This window comes from Monodelphis domestica, chromosome 4 (assembly GCF_027887165.1).
Source record: "Monodelphis domestica isolate mMonDom1 chromosome 4, mMonDom1.pri, whole genome shotgun sequence".
In the NCBI taxonomy this organism is placed as follows: Eukaryota; Metazoa; Chordata; class Mammalia; order Didelphimorphia; family Didelphidae; genus Monodelphis; species Monodelphis domestica.
The window spans coordinates 14,338,461-14,354,904 of record NC_077230.1 but is presented as its reverse complement, the minus strand read 5'-3'; the positions used below and the strand labels follow the sequence as shown (position 1 = coordinate 14,354,904).

Sequence of the window (16,444 nt, the reverse complement as noted above, 5' to 3'; positions counted from 1 at the left end):
GATGGATGGACTTCTCTCTGCACATTTTTGCAACAAAGTCATCTAGCACCAATGAATATGATGACTTCATTTTTGGAGGATCTTATTATGATGTTTATAAAAGTTTTCTTCCTCCTCAGCAATAAATGTTGATACATAAACAGCAATTATCTCCAAGGTGGTCATTTTGCTTATACTTATCACAAAAAGCCAGATGGTCAATTGTCCTGTGGAATGACTTTTTTCCTCTGGGCATTGTGACAAGGGAATCACTTTAAAAGACTGATATATATTAATTTAAGGTCGCCAAGGAATTCAGCTATGTAATTCCTAAATGAAAGACTCAAGTCAGCCGTCAGCCTTTTTTGGAGTTTAATTACAATAGGAGCAAGAAAGGAATTAGAGATAGAGAGAGAGAAAAAGGGAGAGAAGGGAATAGGGCTTAAATACCCCTTCTGTTTAGGTTGGGCCAAAAGGCCCAAGCCCTTAGATAGCTGGGGCAAAGAAAAGAGATCAGTCCCTATCACTCACGTGACCAAAATGGAGAAACAGTCTCAGAGGCCCCCACCTTCAGCTTCCTTCAGCGCAAGCTTCTCCGAGTCCACCGCAATCACCCCGACCAAACTCCTCAACCACCCCCCTCAAGTCTCCAGACCCTCCTATCTTTAAGGAAACCATCCAAGTTCCTCCTCTCAGTTCTCCCATCTACCAATCACTGTTCATCAATTTCCCTGTGCCAATGGAGGCTCTAGCTTAACCCAGGACCACCCAGAGGTTTCTGGCTTTTTCACATGTCTGTTGAAGGTCATATTTTCAAATGATTAAATCTTTGATCTAGGCTGCAGCCCTTACTCAATCCTGTTAGGACTGAATAGGGTGGAGATTTATTCCAAGTATCTCCATTGTATCAATTCTAAAATCAATCATGATTCAAAGAAATTCCTGTTCTATGCTTAAGCATAGGTCAAAGTCCTTTCCATTGTTCAGCAAAAGGTTTCTGTCCTAAAGTAATCTGAAAAAGGGAAGAGAAGGAACCTCCCATGCCAATGGGGTTCCCATTCCAATAGACTATCAGTAAGAAATTTTCCAAGTATGAAATATCCCAATGGCGAAATTTCCAACATTTATAAGTCTGAGGAATTTTGAGGTTTACAATCCCCCCTGATGATCATTGGGAGACTAGTCTCCCCATTGATCATTTAACATAATCATTTTGTAGTTCTAAATTCACTTCTAACTAAAGATATACACAATATTCAATTTTCTAAGAGAAATTAGAATAGTGAAAGAGGAAATAGAAAAGAAAAGAAAGCAAAACCAATGTTTGCTAGGCGCATTGACAGAAAGCCAAATTAGGGGCAGTCCCTTTTGGCATAAATGTGTACAGTTACAATAAATGTTCAATCAAAAGTTCAGACCAATCAATCACATCCAAAGTTCATTCTTGATCTTCTTGATGAAGTGTAGGGTTTCGGCATCTTTCTGTAACAGTTCATTCTCTGGATATAAAAGTTTCAAGCTTCTTTCTTGAAGATCTTTTCTTGAACAAAATCAAAATCTTTGAATTTTTTATAAAAGTAAAATCTTTTTTTTTTTGTTATAAAACAAAGTTTATTTTGCAATACTTTATCATAATGAATTGCATCTCTTTGGTAAAAATAAACTTTATAAACATTTTAATTAACAGAGATTAGATACAAAAACTAAACATTTGTAAATTGTTTTTAAAATGAGCAAAAGACTTGGAACTGAAAATAGGTTCACTCATAACTGGTCATCTACTGGCAGAGTTATTCTACAGTCCAGGACATTCCTTATGCTACATTAGAAAACAGGATTAAGGGATAGTGTAATTCAAATTGCTTTTCTATATTTTCACCTTAAATAAATAATAATTAAAATGACTTGGCAATTGTAAATTGTTTCATATCACTATGATGGCAACATAATACTTTAAATTAAGCACTTTAGCTGAATAGAAACATACATTTATATTTAAAAAAAAGTTTTGATAATGGCACTGGCAGTTAGATACAAAGAGTGTGCTTTAAAAATAATGGCAGGTACAATGCTTAAAATATTCTACTATAAAAGTAAAATCTTAAACAAAATTCTTGGATTTTTATAAAAATACAATCTCAAACAAAAAAAAAATTCAAAAATTCTTAGATTTTAAATTAAAATACAATCCCCCCTGAAGTAAGTATTTTAAAAATATCAAGTTTAGCTCAGAATGCAATGTTCAGTTATGGGGGTGTATGTGTCAATTATCAAAAGAATAGAAAAATAATCAAAAACATAAGAAAAATTCAAAATAGACCTTGTATAGATCCAGTTTAAAGTAATTTCTATCCCACAAGTATGTAGGACAGAATGCAGTAATATTTCACTTAGCCATTTGTAGCCAAGACTACAGGAAGTTGCCATAATATAAGAAGGAAAGAATTAGAATTCTATTTTGATGGGGAAATGTCATTCCCTTGTCTGATTTTTTCCTCAGGGATATAGGGAGCCAGCATGATAGTCAAGCTTTGTACTTGTTTGAGTACTTCGAAAAGAGTGTAGATACAAGGAAGTCCTACGACTTAAACATAAGTTAAGCGTCGCAACCTAGAGTCTCACTTAATATTTCTTGTGTGCTCTATTGGCACTATTCAGGTTTAGTCTGTGCTCCTTGTTTTTATCCCTTTTCCTGGAATCAGACACAAACATTAATCACAGTCCTATAATATTTTATCAATAAATGGCAGGTTCCCATAGTTTAAAGCTTTTAGGCATATATTGATATTATAGCAAGAGTATATATATTAACTTGTATTACTGCAGGGAAAAATAATATTAGTATTAATTATGTGTACCTTCAGTACAAAAAATGAGAAAAAAAATCAAATATTCTGATCAAAAAATAAAAGAAAAGAAATAAGAAAAAATAAGAAAAAATCAATAATTCAATATATTCTTGAAAAAAAAACAGCATCCATTTGTCTATGGATTATTATCTCCAATTCATATGATACGATAGAGTCACAATTCATATGATAGGATAGAGTCAATCAGTCTCAGCAGAAGATGCTTTCTTCACATGTGAGCAGTGAATCCAAGAGTCTCTTTCTCCAATCTTTATAGATGTTGGAGTAGTTAATAATATTTGGAATGGTCCTTCCCATGAAGGTTCAGTTGCTCCAGTTCGCTTGAAATTCTTGATATAAACTTTATCTCCTGGGTTCAGGTCATGCAGAGAAAAGTCTAATGGTCCAGCTTGTACTGCAGCTCCGGATTCATGAAGTTCACGTAGTTTGTGCTGTAACTCCTGTATATAGGAAGCAATAGTAATATCTCCCCCTAATAGCGATGTATAAGCCGGGGAGAAAGGCTTAGCCTGTATAGGCGGATGTCCAAAAAGCATCTCAAATGGTGAAATATGTAAGTCTCCTCTAGGCCTGCTTCTAAGATAAAATAGGGCCAGAGGGAGAATTTCAGGCCATTTTACATGGGTCTCAGTGCATAATTTGCCAATCATAGTCTTAAGTTCTTTATTCATCCTCTCCACTTGGCCTGAGCTCTGGGGGTGATATGGAACATGGAATTTTGGAGTTATCCCCAAGCAAGAATATATTTGATTTAAGACAGAATCGGTAAAATGACTCCCTCTATTGGAGTCAATACGTGCTGGTAGGCCAAAACGAGGAATAATTTCTTTTAAAAGTATCTTTGCAACAAAATCTGCTGTGGCTCGGGTCATAGGAAATGCTTCCGGCCATCTGGTTAGTTGATCTACAATTACTAGACAAAATTTATAACGTCCAGCCTTTGGCATTGTTATGAAATCTATCTGTAGATGTTCAAAAGGTGTGTAAGCCAGAGGACGTCCCCCAAAGGCTTTTCCACGATATGCGTGTTGGTTATATGCCTGGCAAATAGGACAGGCTGAACATACTTTAGAGGCTACAGTAGTTATACCAGGGGCTATCCATACTCTCTTGACAGAGTCCACGATGCCCTGGGTGCCAAAATGACCATTTTTATATTATTGTAAACCTCAAAATTCCTCAGACTTATAAATGTTGGAAATTTCACCATTGGGATATTTCATACTTGGAAAATTTCTTACTGATAGTCTATTGGAATGGGAACCCCATTGGCATGGGAGGTTCCTTCTCTTCCCTTTTTCAGATTACTTTAGGACAGAAACCTTTTGCTGAACAATGGAAAGGACTTTGACCTATGCTTAAGCATAGAACAGGAATTTCTTTGAATCATGATTGATTTTAGAATTGATACAATGGAGATACTTGGAATAAATCTCCACCCTATTCAGTCCTAACAGGATTGAGTAAGGGCTGCAGCCTAGATCAAAGATTTAATCATTTGAAAATATGACCTTCAACAGACATGTGAAAAAGCCAGAAACCTCTGGGTGGTCCTGGGTTAAGCTAGAGCCTCCATTGGCACAGGGAAATTGATGAACAGTGATTGGTAGATGGGAGAACTGAGAGGAGGAACTTGGATGGTTTCCTTAAAGATAGGAGGGTCTGGAGACTTGAGGGGGGTGGTTGAGGAGTTTGGTCGGGGTGATTGCGGTGGACTCGGAGAAGCTTGCGCTGAAGGAAGCTGAAGGTGGGGGCCTCTGAGACTGTTTCTCCATTTTGGTCACGTGAGTGATAGGGACTGATCTCTTTTCTTTGCCCCAGCTATCTAAGGGCTTGGGCCTTTTGGCCCAGCCTAAACAGAAGGGGTATTTAAGCCCTATTCCCTTCTCTCCCTTTTTCTCTCTCTCTATCTCTAATTCCTTTCTTGCTCCTATTGTAATTAAACTCCAAAAAAGGCTGACGGCTGACTTGAGTCTCATTTAGGAATTACATAGCTGAATTCCTTGGCGACCTTAAATTAATATATATCAGTCTTTTAAAGTGATTCCCTTGTCACAGCATATGATGAAATTATACCATTTAGCCTTCTGAGGAAAACCAGTGAGTCATCTATCTATGTTTAGCTATTACTTCCATTTGTTATCTGGTTTTGTTTAGATATATTTTACTATAAAATATACAGTTTACCTGTAAAATATACATATTAGTGTGTTTCATTTCTATCACAAGTGCATAAGAATATCAACAGCTAAATTATGTATCCCAAAACCTATGATTCTTAGCATCACTACTGAGATAGAAGATGGCCACATAAAATTGAGGACTAAATTTGTAATTTTTCTATTGTTGCATGGGCAGCATTGGCCAAAAAAATTTCATTGCTCAGTAGCCAGGCTCCTAAAAATGATACTTTTTATATTTAGGTTGACTCTTAGGAGTCTCTCACCAGGCTCACTATCAAAGCCCTTTCAGCCTGGTGGCAACTATCAAGAGCTTATGCTAAGCTTGACAAAACTTTTGAGAACCCACGGTCACCTTTATATTATTATGAAAAACTGAAATTAGACTTCTATTATTTAACAAAAACTTTCCAAAGACGATATTACCTATCCCATAATATTTTAAAGTCTTTGACAAGGAAGAGAAAAACATCATTTTTAAATGATTGTGCACACTACTTTAGAGACATTTGGGTTATTAAGTCAATACAAATGTATTGATGTTCAACAGATAACCTTCTTTAAAACATTTAACTTCCCCTTAACTCTTCATGATTAGGAATATCACCAAAATTATGAATGGAAACAATGTCCCAGTGTTGCAAAGAACTTGAAAAATTAAACATGGAGATCCTGACTTTCTTATTTTGCTAATCTTAAAAAAATGAGTATATTACAATAGAATATGCTGTTCTCAATTGTACTTCTATGTACTCATTTAACCTTAGTCAATACATTTTAATTTAACAGTTAGTTTTCCAACCTGATCTATCAAAGGGCCATTTCCTTCTTCTCCAAAGAATGCGATCTGTCCAGGCTGGAGTGCGACATTTCTCACTGGTATCATAGTCATCAGAAAACAAATCATACTTGTAGGTAGGAGCAAAAGTTATTTTTCCTTCTAAAAATCCTCTAAAGATCTATGGCAAAGCATAAATTTTGTAAGATGTTAAAAAAAACAATCCAAGTTAAATGTTTGCAATTGCAATAATTTTTTTTTCTTTAAGGAATAGAAACTAATGTAACCATCAATCACTTTTTTTATTCAACAAAGTAAAAAATTAGTAAAGTTGCCTAAGATGGAATTATTCTCATATGGTTGGGAGTTTTTTAAGTATAGCAAGCTAACAAAGGTAAGCATAAGGAATTGCATCAGAAATATCTTTGATGTAAATTATTAGACTACAAATGTTTCTGACAAATACAATTTTATTTACTTATTTATTTTAAACCCTTACCTTCCTTCTTAGAATCAATACTGTATATTGGTTCTGAGGCAGAAGAGCAGTGAGGGTTAGGCAATTGGGGTTAAGTGACTTCCCCAGGGTCACACAACTAGGAAGTGTCTGAGGCCAGATTTGAACCTAGGACCTCCTGTCTTTAGGTTTGGCTCTCAATCCATTGAACTACCTAGCTGCCCTAAACCCTTCATTTTATGGGTGAGAAAGTGGAACTACCTTGTGAAGGTATTTGCCCAGGGCCCATATACCTAAGAAGTAAGAAAAAAAAAGGAATAGAACCCAATTTTATAAGCTGCACAACATTCTTTCTATCATCATTTGAAGAATCAAATACAGTGGAGATGTTTCTCCTAGAGTTAAACCTAAATATGAATCTGCACCTGTTTTCATTTTAATCAAGAAAGTCTTTCTGAGTATGATGGTATTTGCAATAGGCTGTGTAAACATGTAAAAAATAAAGAAATGAATGTAATTTTCTTTCTTTTTTTAAAACCCTTACCTTCTGTCTTGGAATTGATATTAAATAACTGGTTCTAAGATTAGAAGAGTCAATTAGGCAAATGGGGCTAAGTAAGTTGCAGGGTCATACAATTGAGAAGCATGTGAGGTCAAATTTGAATCTGGGACCTCCCATATCCAGACCTGGCTTTCTAGCCACTTAGCAATTGAGCTTTCCCAAAGAGAATTTCCAAATGGTTAAAAAGTATAAAGAAAAAATCTTCTCCAAGGTAAATATCAGTTTGCATGGCTTGAGCTTAGAGATATATGAAGTAGGATTTGTATTAAAAAAGGTAGAAGAGCATGAAGTCTTTAAGTCAAAATATTCTATCACTCAAGGTTCTGGTATTCTTAACTATGTTCACCAACAAAACAAAAACAATGTCCCTTTTTTAAGATATGAAAACTACCAATTATTTCAAAAGTAATTATCTGCTTAAAGGTATACCTGTCCAGCATTTTTCTGATTGATAAGCTGATCTCCTGCTATAAGTGAATCCCAGTTCTGGTGTTTTATTAATTCCCTAACTTCTTCATTTGGTAGATCAATACGATAATTAAAATCACCACACCAAAATACATAGTCATGTGATAACAACATCCTCCCCTGGAAAAAAATGAAATAGATATTAAACCAAATATAAAGAAAACACTGCAAATATTATTTTCCCCTTAGACACTATTCCCTCTGATCCGTGTCATTGGCCTTATTTTATCTAAAAATGACCCAACAGTACAGATTTATGAAAATAATTTTGATAACACAGGACAATCTTAGGAGTCTCCCAACAGTATCAGTATAGATACACTGGTAAGCCATAACACAAAAACTGTAAGCAGCAACATAAGCTTACCATAGGAAAGCTCAATCTTCTGGCAATTTCTACAAAATCTTCATTCCTTTCTTTGACTTGTGATTGGCCTGCAGCAAAGTGACTACAGACAAAGCAAAGGCTAGTGGTGTGGAATAACATCCGTATTGCAACTGCTCCTTTATTTCCAGTAGCACCTCCCATTCCAGTTTTAACGGTATCAAATCCAACATCCCTTTAAAACAAATTTGAAATTAAGGCTATCAAGTGCAACAGTTCTTTTGAAATGAGCAATTATGTATTTATATGATATGTCCACAAAAATACATATTGTGTCTAAAAAGTAAATTTTGTGATGCTATAAAAAGCCTGAGGAGCTTTACAAGTAGCGTTATAAAATACATATTCATTTGTTTTTAAATCGATAATTACTGACACAGAAGCATCACTTTCCCCAAGATGTTTACCTATGTGATACCCAAAGCAGATCGGAAGTGCTTGCTGTTTACTGACCTGATGAAAGGAGCATGTTGGGGTCTGATAAAAACGTAGAGACAGATGCCTACCAATTGCTCTGAAGCCAGCAGCACATACTTTCTATCTCTGGAGAGAATCTTCTGTAGTTCAACAGCCCATAATTTCTGATTAGTTGTACTATCATAAAAAAACAAAGGTAGAAAAAGGTTTTGTTGACAATTCATAACTGATTTTGTATTCAAGGACCACAAAAACGGATGAAAGCCATACTAACATGTTGTAACATAAATCTAAACATTCTAGTGTTTCCTGAGTATTTCTTGATCTTTCCTTCTCACTTCCAGCAAAAATGTTCTCTCATTCCTCCAATTTCTCCTGGCATGTGTTTCTTTCCAAACCCAATGGATTATTTGCTCCTGAAGAGCAGGACTTGTATTAAACCTTTGTGATCCCAGAACTGTGCACTGCATCTGGCACATAATAACTACAAGAGAAGAGAATAAAAAGTTAGTATTCTCCTCTTCACAAAAATTACTCTCTTCATTGCTGCTTATCGATACGGTTTTCCCATTTCCTTATATGCCATAATAATTGACTCAATGCCTACTAGGACTGGTTTTATTCTGGGATTCAGCAATACGTGGCCACAACTTGGGATCCTGACCTATCATTCCCACTAATGAATGTCAGAACCTTGAAGAGAAACAAAAGTTAGAAGTCACACATTCTTTTTTTTTTTTTAATCCTTACCTTTCACCTTAGAATCAATACTATATATTGGTTCTATGGCAGAAGAGTGGTAAGGGTTAGGCATTGGGGGTAAAGCAACTTGCCCAGGGTCACACAGCCAGGAAGTGTCTGAGGCCAGATTTGAACCTAGAACCTCCCATCTCTAGGCCTGACTCTCAATCCTCTGAGCTACCCAGCTAGCCCCAAAAGTCACACATTCTTGAGTCCTTTCTACAAAGTGTGTTTGATACCTAACAGTGCTGCATTTTGAACTTCCAAACAATGGCACCAATATTACTTCTTTTTTTTTTGTCAAACTCTTTCCTTCTGTCTTATTATGCTAGATACTTAGTATTGATTCAAAGGCAGAAGAACAGTAAAGGCTAGGTAACTGGGGTTGTGACTTGCCTAGGGTCACACAGTTAAAGTATTTGAGGCCAAAGTTGAACCCAGGTCCTCAGAACTCCTGGTCTGGCACTATATGACCAAGCTGTCCCACTGATATTACTTTTTTAAAAAATGGGCATCTTTTATTTTGATGTCACATTTGTTTCCCAGTATGTCCTTCCTATTTCCTTCATCCAAACCCAGTCAGTTGTCCCTTGTAACAAAGAAGAAAAAAGCAGCTCAGCAAAACTATTCAAAACGTTGACCGGACAATAAATTTACTTCTAAAAAGATTGAACTGAAACAAAATAAATGACTCATATTCAGAAACTTCATTTTGTTTTTTTAACCATGTCAAACAAACTACAATCTATTATGTACCTTCAACAGAACAGAGCTCATACCAAGGAGAGAGGGTCTAATTTGGTTCCTTTGGATTGAATTTATAGCCAGACTTAACAGAAGAGTTTCAACTTAATTGTTTGACTTAATCAATGGTTAGGATTCAATACATCAGGAATATGAAAATAGAGATATTTTCTAACAAATATCATTTGTCATTTACCAATAGAAGGGACTTTGTATGCCCTAAACATTTTGTAAATAAATGTCATCAGTCATTTCAATATTCTTCTGGGTAGTACAAGGCCTTTAAGACCCCTTAAACTACAAATGAATGTATGATTCCATAATCCTTTCCTATAATGATCTGCACCTGCATCTTCTATTGGCTAGTTAAAAAAGAATGACCCATCTCTATTAGTGGAAGGAATTTCTTACACTAAGGAGCTCTTTACATTAAAGCAAACACTGATTTTAGGTATTTCCTCATTTCCTCTGATGTATTCCTGGTTTCTTAAGTTCTGGGATGTCAACTCTCTATGTTATCCCCACAAAAGCATACCAAAAACTTGGATGCTAGGCATGTTTCACTCAGGTTTTTCCTGTTGTAGTCAATTAGGACAAACTCATTGTTAACCTTTGTGTGAAAAAATCTCTCTTTATGGGTTTACCTGCTTTGAACTCCAAAATGTTTCATGGCAAAATTAGTTTGATTTAAATCTGATTGAACCTAATTCTCTTTGTAGAATTACACATTCTTGTTCTTTTGTTACTTTTTTGGCTTACCTTGCACTCACAATATTTCCAGCATTTAATTCTACCATTTCTTCAAAACCAATTGCAAATATGTCAGTAGGCTTATCTCTTTGATCTAAAATTAAATATTTGAGAAGGATTTTGATATGTACATATTTACAAGAAACATTTTCCAGCCTAACTAAGATTCCAATAAACCCAGGCTGATTAAAAAAAAAATCTGTCCACTAAAAAGACATACAATTTTAAATCTGATGAAATCAGTTCAAATCTTTGTGCAAACCCCTCCATCTTAAGCTTAATATGTATTCAAGTAGAGATAACAAACTCTTTTAACAATCAGACCTCTTTTCCTCAAGCAAGTCTCCATAACTAATAATTCAATTTAACTACGTTTCCATTGCTACAAAATTTTCAGGAAAATAATGTACACACAAATCAAGGAGCTCTTTGATAATGGGTATGTGGAGGTTAGAGGCAGACTTTCATAATGATATCAGGGAAAACTAAATCTTTACAGTCACACCATTTAATTAAAGTCATAGATTATATTCTACTATACTTATTTTTTATTATAAAAAAGGATTTAGTTCAGTACAGTGAAATAAAGCTTTAAAGGCTCTGTTCTCCAAATGTCTCTCGTGCATATATCAAAATCATGTAAGATTCCTTTAATGATGTAATAGAACTTTGTTACAATCAACAAGCCTCTGGATTACTAACATTACACCAGGCATCAAAGAAGGAAATGTATGGTCGCCTCAAGGAGTCTGCCACCCTCTAGGAGGATATTTAGAGCATGGTTACAATCAAAGAGTTATCCCTTATAGATGTAAGGACCTCCAGATACTTTTTTTCTTTTTTTAAAACTCTTCCCTTTTGTATTAGAGGCATTACTATCAACTCCAAGGCAGAAGAGCAGTAAGAGCTAGACAATGGGGATTAAATGATATGCCAGAGTCATATAACTAGGAAGTATCTAAGGCCAAATTTGAAACCAGGACCTCCTGTCTCCAAGCCTCATGCTCTAGTCAATGAGCCACATAGACCTTGCACACTGCAGAGCAATGACATCTATAATCACTGAAATAAAAAAATTGGCCTACTATTCACAAAAGAAAACCAGAAGGATGAAACGTGGCTGCCTCTCACGCAGATGATGTTCTATAATCATATGAATAATATATAGAGCTGTCACATCAGAACACAGGGACCGAAGAGAATATAAATGGTCTAGAACTGAACACAAGAAAAGAGCAGCTGGATGGTCCTTGGGAAATGGGGCAGTTATTGAATGGCTCTAGGTTTCCTATTCAAAGAAAAGCCCATTTTAAAAACAATGACATTCTTTTGATGATGTTTTATGACTGTAAAGCACAATATGAAGTTATGGGACACTGAGAGGGGTGATTGGGGACTAAATAAGCCAGGATGGTGGCTGTGGTGGGGAAAAGAAGATGTAGAGGGAAATGGTGTGAGAATAGAAATGACAAGATTTTCAAATGATTGCATGTGTTAGGTAAGAGACTGAGGAGTCAAAGATAACAATGAGATTGTGAATTTGGGTAAATGGATCGTGGCACCCTTGATAGAAATAGGAAAATTTACACAAGGGGTGGATTTCAGAAAAAAAAAAAAAAGATGAGTTCTGTTTTGGATGTGCTCACTTTGAGAAGCACATTGTACATTCCATTTGAAATGACTATTGCTACTAATTTACTGTTTTGGTTCAGTTGATTTCAGTCTTATCTGACTCTTCATGGTCTCATTTGGGGTTTTCTTGGTAAAGATATTGGAGTGGCTTGCCATTTTCTTCTCCAGCTCATTCTTATAGAAGAGGAACAGAGTTAAACAGGTTTAAATGACTTGCCCAGGATAACAGAGGGAGGGAGTGTCTGAGGCCAGTTTTGAACTCTAGAAGATGAGTCTTCCTGACTCTAGGCCCCGCACTTCATACACTTCATCATCTGGCTGCTCATATTACTACTCTTACTACCACTGCTACTATTACTACTGCAACTACTCTTGCTATTACCACTATTACCACCACTACCACCAGCACAAGCAGCAGCAGCAGCACCAGCACTAGTACTACCTAACATTTATAGAGAGATTTAAAGTCTGCAGGCCCTCTATATTGAGGCAGTTTGTGGTATGCTGACAGCTTCATGGATCTAGGAATCATATGCATAAAGGAAAATTTGAACCCAAGAGAACTGATGAGATAACTGAGTGAGACAGTAGAGAAAGAAAAAAAGACCCAGGGCAAATACTAGAGGATACTTCCAGTTCATGGCTGTAACATAGAAGAAGATTTAGCAAAGGAGATTGGGTTGGAAGAACATGCAAGAGAGAAAGAGTTTCACAAAAACCAAGGGGAGAGGATTCAGGAGGAGAGGGTAATCGATAGTTGAGAAGTCAAGATCAAGAGTCTGCAATTACAACACCACCATTTTGGAAAGAACAGTTTCAGTTAAAGGATGAGGTCAGAATCCAGATTGCAGGATAAGAAAAGGATAAAAGGGAATGGAGGGATAGTAAACTGACTGTTTTTTCAGAACAATTTAGCTGAGAAGCAGGGGAGATTATCTGAACATCTTATCTAAGATGGTAGGATCTAGTTAGACATAGGCACATAGTAGACAGCAAACTATTAGTAGGCAGGGAGATATCAGTTAGTAACAGAAATGATAGAGAGTAAATTCTGTTGGAGAAGGTCAGATGGGATAGGTTCAAGATGCAAACCTTGGCAAAGAGATAAAGAATAAAAGGAAGTGAAGGGAGAAAAAGAGAAGCCAGGGTGAATTTGAGGGATGTGAGAGGAGAAAAAGAGTAGGGGACATCCATCCTGCCTCCTGCCTCTGATCCCTTATCTCAACTGCTGGCTTTTCTGGCTAACTACATGGGGCACCAGTTTCCATTCTATCCTAGTGATTAGAGAGTTGCCCCAAACAACTTCCATTCAAACACGGGGGATGACAAGATCCAGGAATTGATTTATCTCTGTGTAAATGAGGTAAATTAGGAGAGAAAGTAGGTCATGGGAATTAAGTAGAATAAGGAACTAGAAAGTTAACAGTATTTAAGGGAACATAAACATATTCCTCTTAGTAGGTGTGTAAGAAATTGTAGTAAAGAGGGAGACTATGAACAAGGCACTGAGCTCACTGAGGAAGGTGATGGGCGGTGTCCTAGAGGTGGTTGATAACAACTAATCTGTGTGGATGATAAATTTGGATAGAATGAACTTCAGAGAAAGAGTGGTTGCTGAGTGATGGTAGCAGAGGAAGTCTGTTAGTGGCAATGGGGAGCAAGGAGTATTCCAGATCTCTTATAAGGACCACTGAGCTGGGATGACATAAAAGAAGGTACAATCATCTGAATGGAACTAGGTCTTACTAAGTAACTACAAAATGATGGAAGGAAAATTACACAAAGAGATCTAAAATGAAAGAAAATCCTGTTCATTATAAAGTGGGAATTCCAAAAGAGACAGTGGAAAGGGGTGGATGCAACAGAAATGGCATGTGAATTTGTAAATCTAGAGTTAGCAAGGGTGATTAAACATCATAATTATCACATATAAAGGAATTATCATGGTTTAGGGAAAAAATTCAAAAACTCTCAAAATTAAAGAAATTTGGGTTTTACCAAATTAAAAAAGAATTTGTAAAAGAACCTAACTTCTGATATGTGTCAAAGTCAAAATATTTGTGCTAGCAGACATTTCCAGAGAGCTACCACAGGTACATCAGTTCTGAAAGACTCTAATCTATAAACAATTTTACAGTAACAATAGAATATTTTTTAAAAACACCTTATAGTTATTGCTATAACAATACATTTTTCGATGGAGAAAAAATTAAAGTCCTCCAAAAAACACTTAAATTATAACATTTAATTACAATTACAAATTGCTTTGTTGTCTCAATACCCACATTTCTTTTGAAGATAATTACTTCTCTTTGATTATAAATTTTGCTGCCTACATTAGTAAATCTGGGTCAGGTTTTTATCAAATTGATATTATAAGTATCTAACCTTGAAGTTCTTGGATACTAGTTAACACTGGAGTCTCTAGTAGCCAATCAGTAAGTGTCTGATTCTTAAAGGCAATGCTTCGAAACTGTTTCCCACCATTCACATTCCAGGTTCCAATACACACTCGAATTTTCTTGGGTTCTGTATATTTATAGAAGTTCTCACACATACTCTTTAGTATCTTTGGAGATGCTGTGTAAAACATCAAAAACAAAGTCTTATTTTGATTATATTAATAAATTTATAAAAATCAGCCAAGCTAACACAGGAAACATGCCAGGATGATGAAATTCTTATCAAAACATACATGCAAAGGCATACAAAATGATCAGCTGTGAAAGCAAATTCCAACACGATGAACTTAACCAATGGAATAATAACAACAAAGGGTGCATTATAATAAGCAAAAGTAAAAGTTATTACATGAAAACTGTGGCAATGTAATATGACTATGCAATAGTTTTGGTCAAATGAACTGGCACATTATCTTTGAATATGAGATGTTTGAGAGCTGTGTGTATAGCATTTGATCTATTTTTTTACAGCTTTATTTTTCAATATTACCAAAGAATAGTTAAACTTTCTGTGCTAAGAACAGAATTTTCTGAAAACATTATTTATATTTAATAGTCTCAGAGCTAGTGGTTTTGCAAGTTATAGTTCAATGAGAAAAAATCTAGAGAACTACCTAAAAATAAATGTCAGAAATGAAAAAGAAAAACAGATATATAAAATGATAAATAAAATGTTTGTATACTTTTAAACTGAATACCATTTCTTATCGAGAGTTAGAATAAATCTTTTTTTCTTCTTCTACCTCTCTTTGGTAGTTTAAGGGAAGCACTCTAAGTCAGAAAACTCGCATTTAAATTTGAGGTCTGTTTGATTATGGGCAAGTCACTTATCCCTCTCTAAACTCCTTCTCTGTAAAATGGGGACAAAATTTGCCCAAACATACCTCTCAGGACTGTAGTGAGAAAAGTAGTCTTACAGCTCTATGAGTCACTTATACTTCATTTTTTTATTTTAATTTTTAATTTCAAACATTATTCCTTGGTTTAAAAAATCATTTTATTTCCCTCCCTCCCCTCTCCCACAGCCGATGTGCAGTTTGACTGGGTACTGCCTGTGTTCTTGATCAGAACCTCTTTCCATGTTGTTGGTATTTGCAATTGGGTGTTCATTTGGAGTCTATTTCCCCATTCATCTCCTTCAACCCATGTCATTAAGCTGTAGTTTTTCTTTAGTGTTTTTACTCCCAGTTTTTCCTCTGGATGTGGATAGTGTTTTTTCTCCTGTACCCCTCTAGGTTGTTCAGGGCCATTGCATTACCACCAGTGGAGGAGTCCATTACCTTCGATTGTACCACAATCTGTCAGTCTCTGTGTACAATGTTCTCCTGGTTCTGCTCCTCTCACTAAGCATCAATTCCTGGACGTTGTTCCAGTTCCCATGGAATTCTTCCACTTTATTATTCCTTTTAGCACAATACTATTCCATCACCAACATAAACCACAATTTGATCAGGCATTCCCCAACTGAAGGGCATCCCCTCATTTTCCAATTTTTTGTCACCACAAAGAACGCAGCTATGAATATTCTTGTACAAGTCTTTTTCCTTATTATCTCTCTGGGGTACAAACCCAGCAGTACAATGGCAGGATGGAAGGGTCTGCCCAGTCTTTTATCACTCTTTGGGCATAGTTCCAGATTGCCCCCCAGAATGGTTGGATCAATTCACAACTCCACCAACAATGCATTAATGTCCCAATTTTGCCACATCCCCTCCAGCATTCATTACTTTCCTTTGCTGTCATGTTAGCCAATCTGCTGGGTGTGAGGTGATACCTCAAGAGTTGTTTTGATTTGCATCTCTCTGATTATAAGAGATTTAGAACACTTTTTCATGTGCTTATTAATAGTTTTGTTTTCTTTAACTGAAAATTGCCTATTCATGTCCCTTGCCCATTTATCAATTGGGGAATGGCTTGATTTTTTGTACAATTGATTTAGCTCTTTATAAATTTGAGTAATTAGACCTTTGTCAGAGTTTTTTGTTATGAAGATTGTTTCCCAGTTTATTTCCCTTCTGA

General features: G+C 35.8%; 1 protein-coding gene across 11 annotated transcripts in view; it reads right to left on the bottom strand.

Moving 5' to 3' along the window:
* SYNJ1 (synaptojanin 1) overlaps window positions 1-16,444 on the bottom strand; it is a 132,589-nt gene that overhangs the window by 39,396 nt on the left and 76,749 nt on the right. For all 11 annotated transcript variants that reach the window (XM_056826065.1, XM_056826064.1, XM_007493285.3 and 8 more), the window contains 6 exons: window positions 14,352-14,543; window positions 10,341-10,425; window positions 8,133-8,273; window positions 7,662-7,854; window positions 7,256-7,414; window positions 5,832-5,988 (listed from right to left, as the gene is read on the bottom strand). In XM_056826065.1, the coding sequence (XP_056682043.1) occupies window positions 5,832-5,988; window positions 7,256-7,414; window positions 7,662-7,854; window positions 8,133-8,273; window positions 10,341-10,425; window positions 14,352-14,543 (927 nt within the window). The remainder of the gene's footprint in view (window positions 1-5,831; window positions 5,989-7,255; window positions 7,415-7,661; window positions 7,855-8,132; window positions 8,274-10,340; window positions 10,426-14,351; window positions 14,544-16,444) is intronic.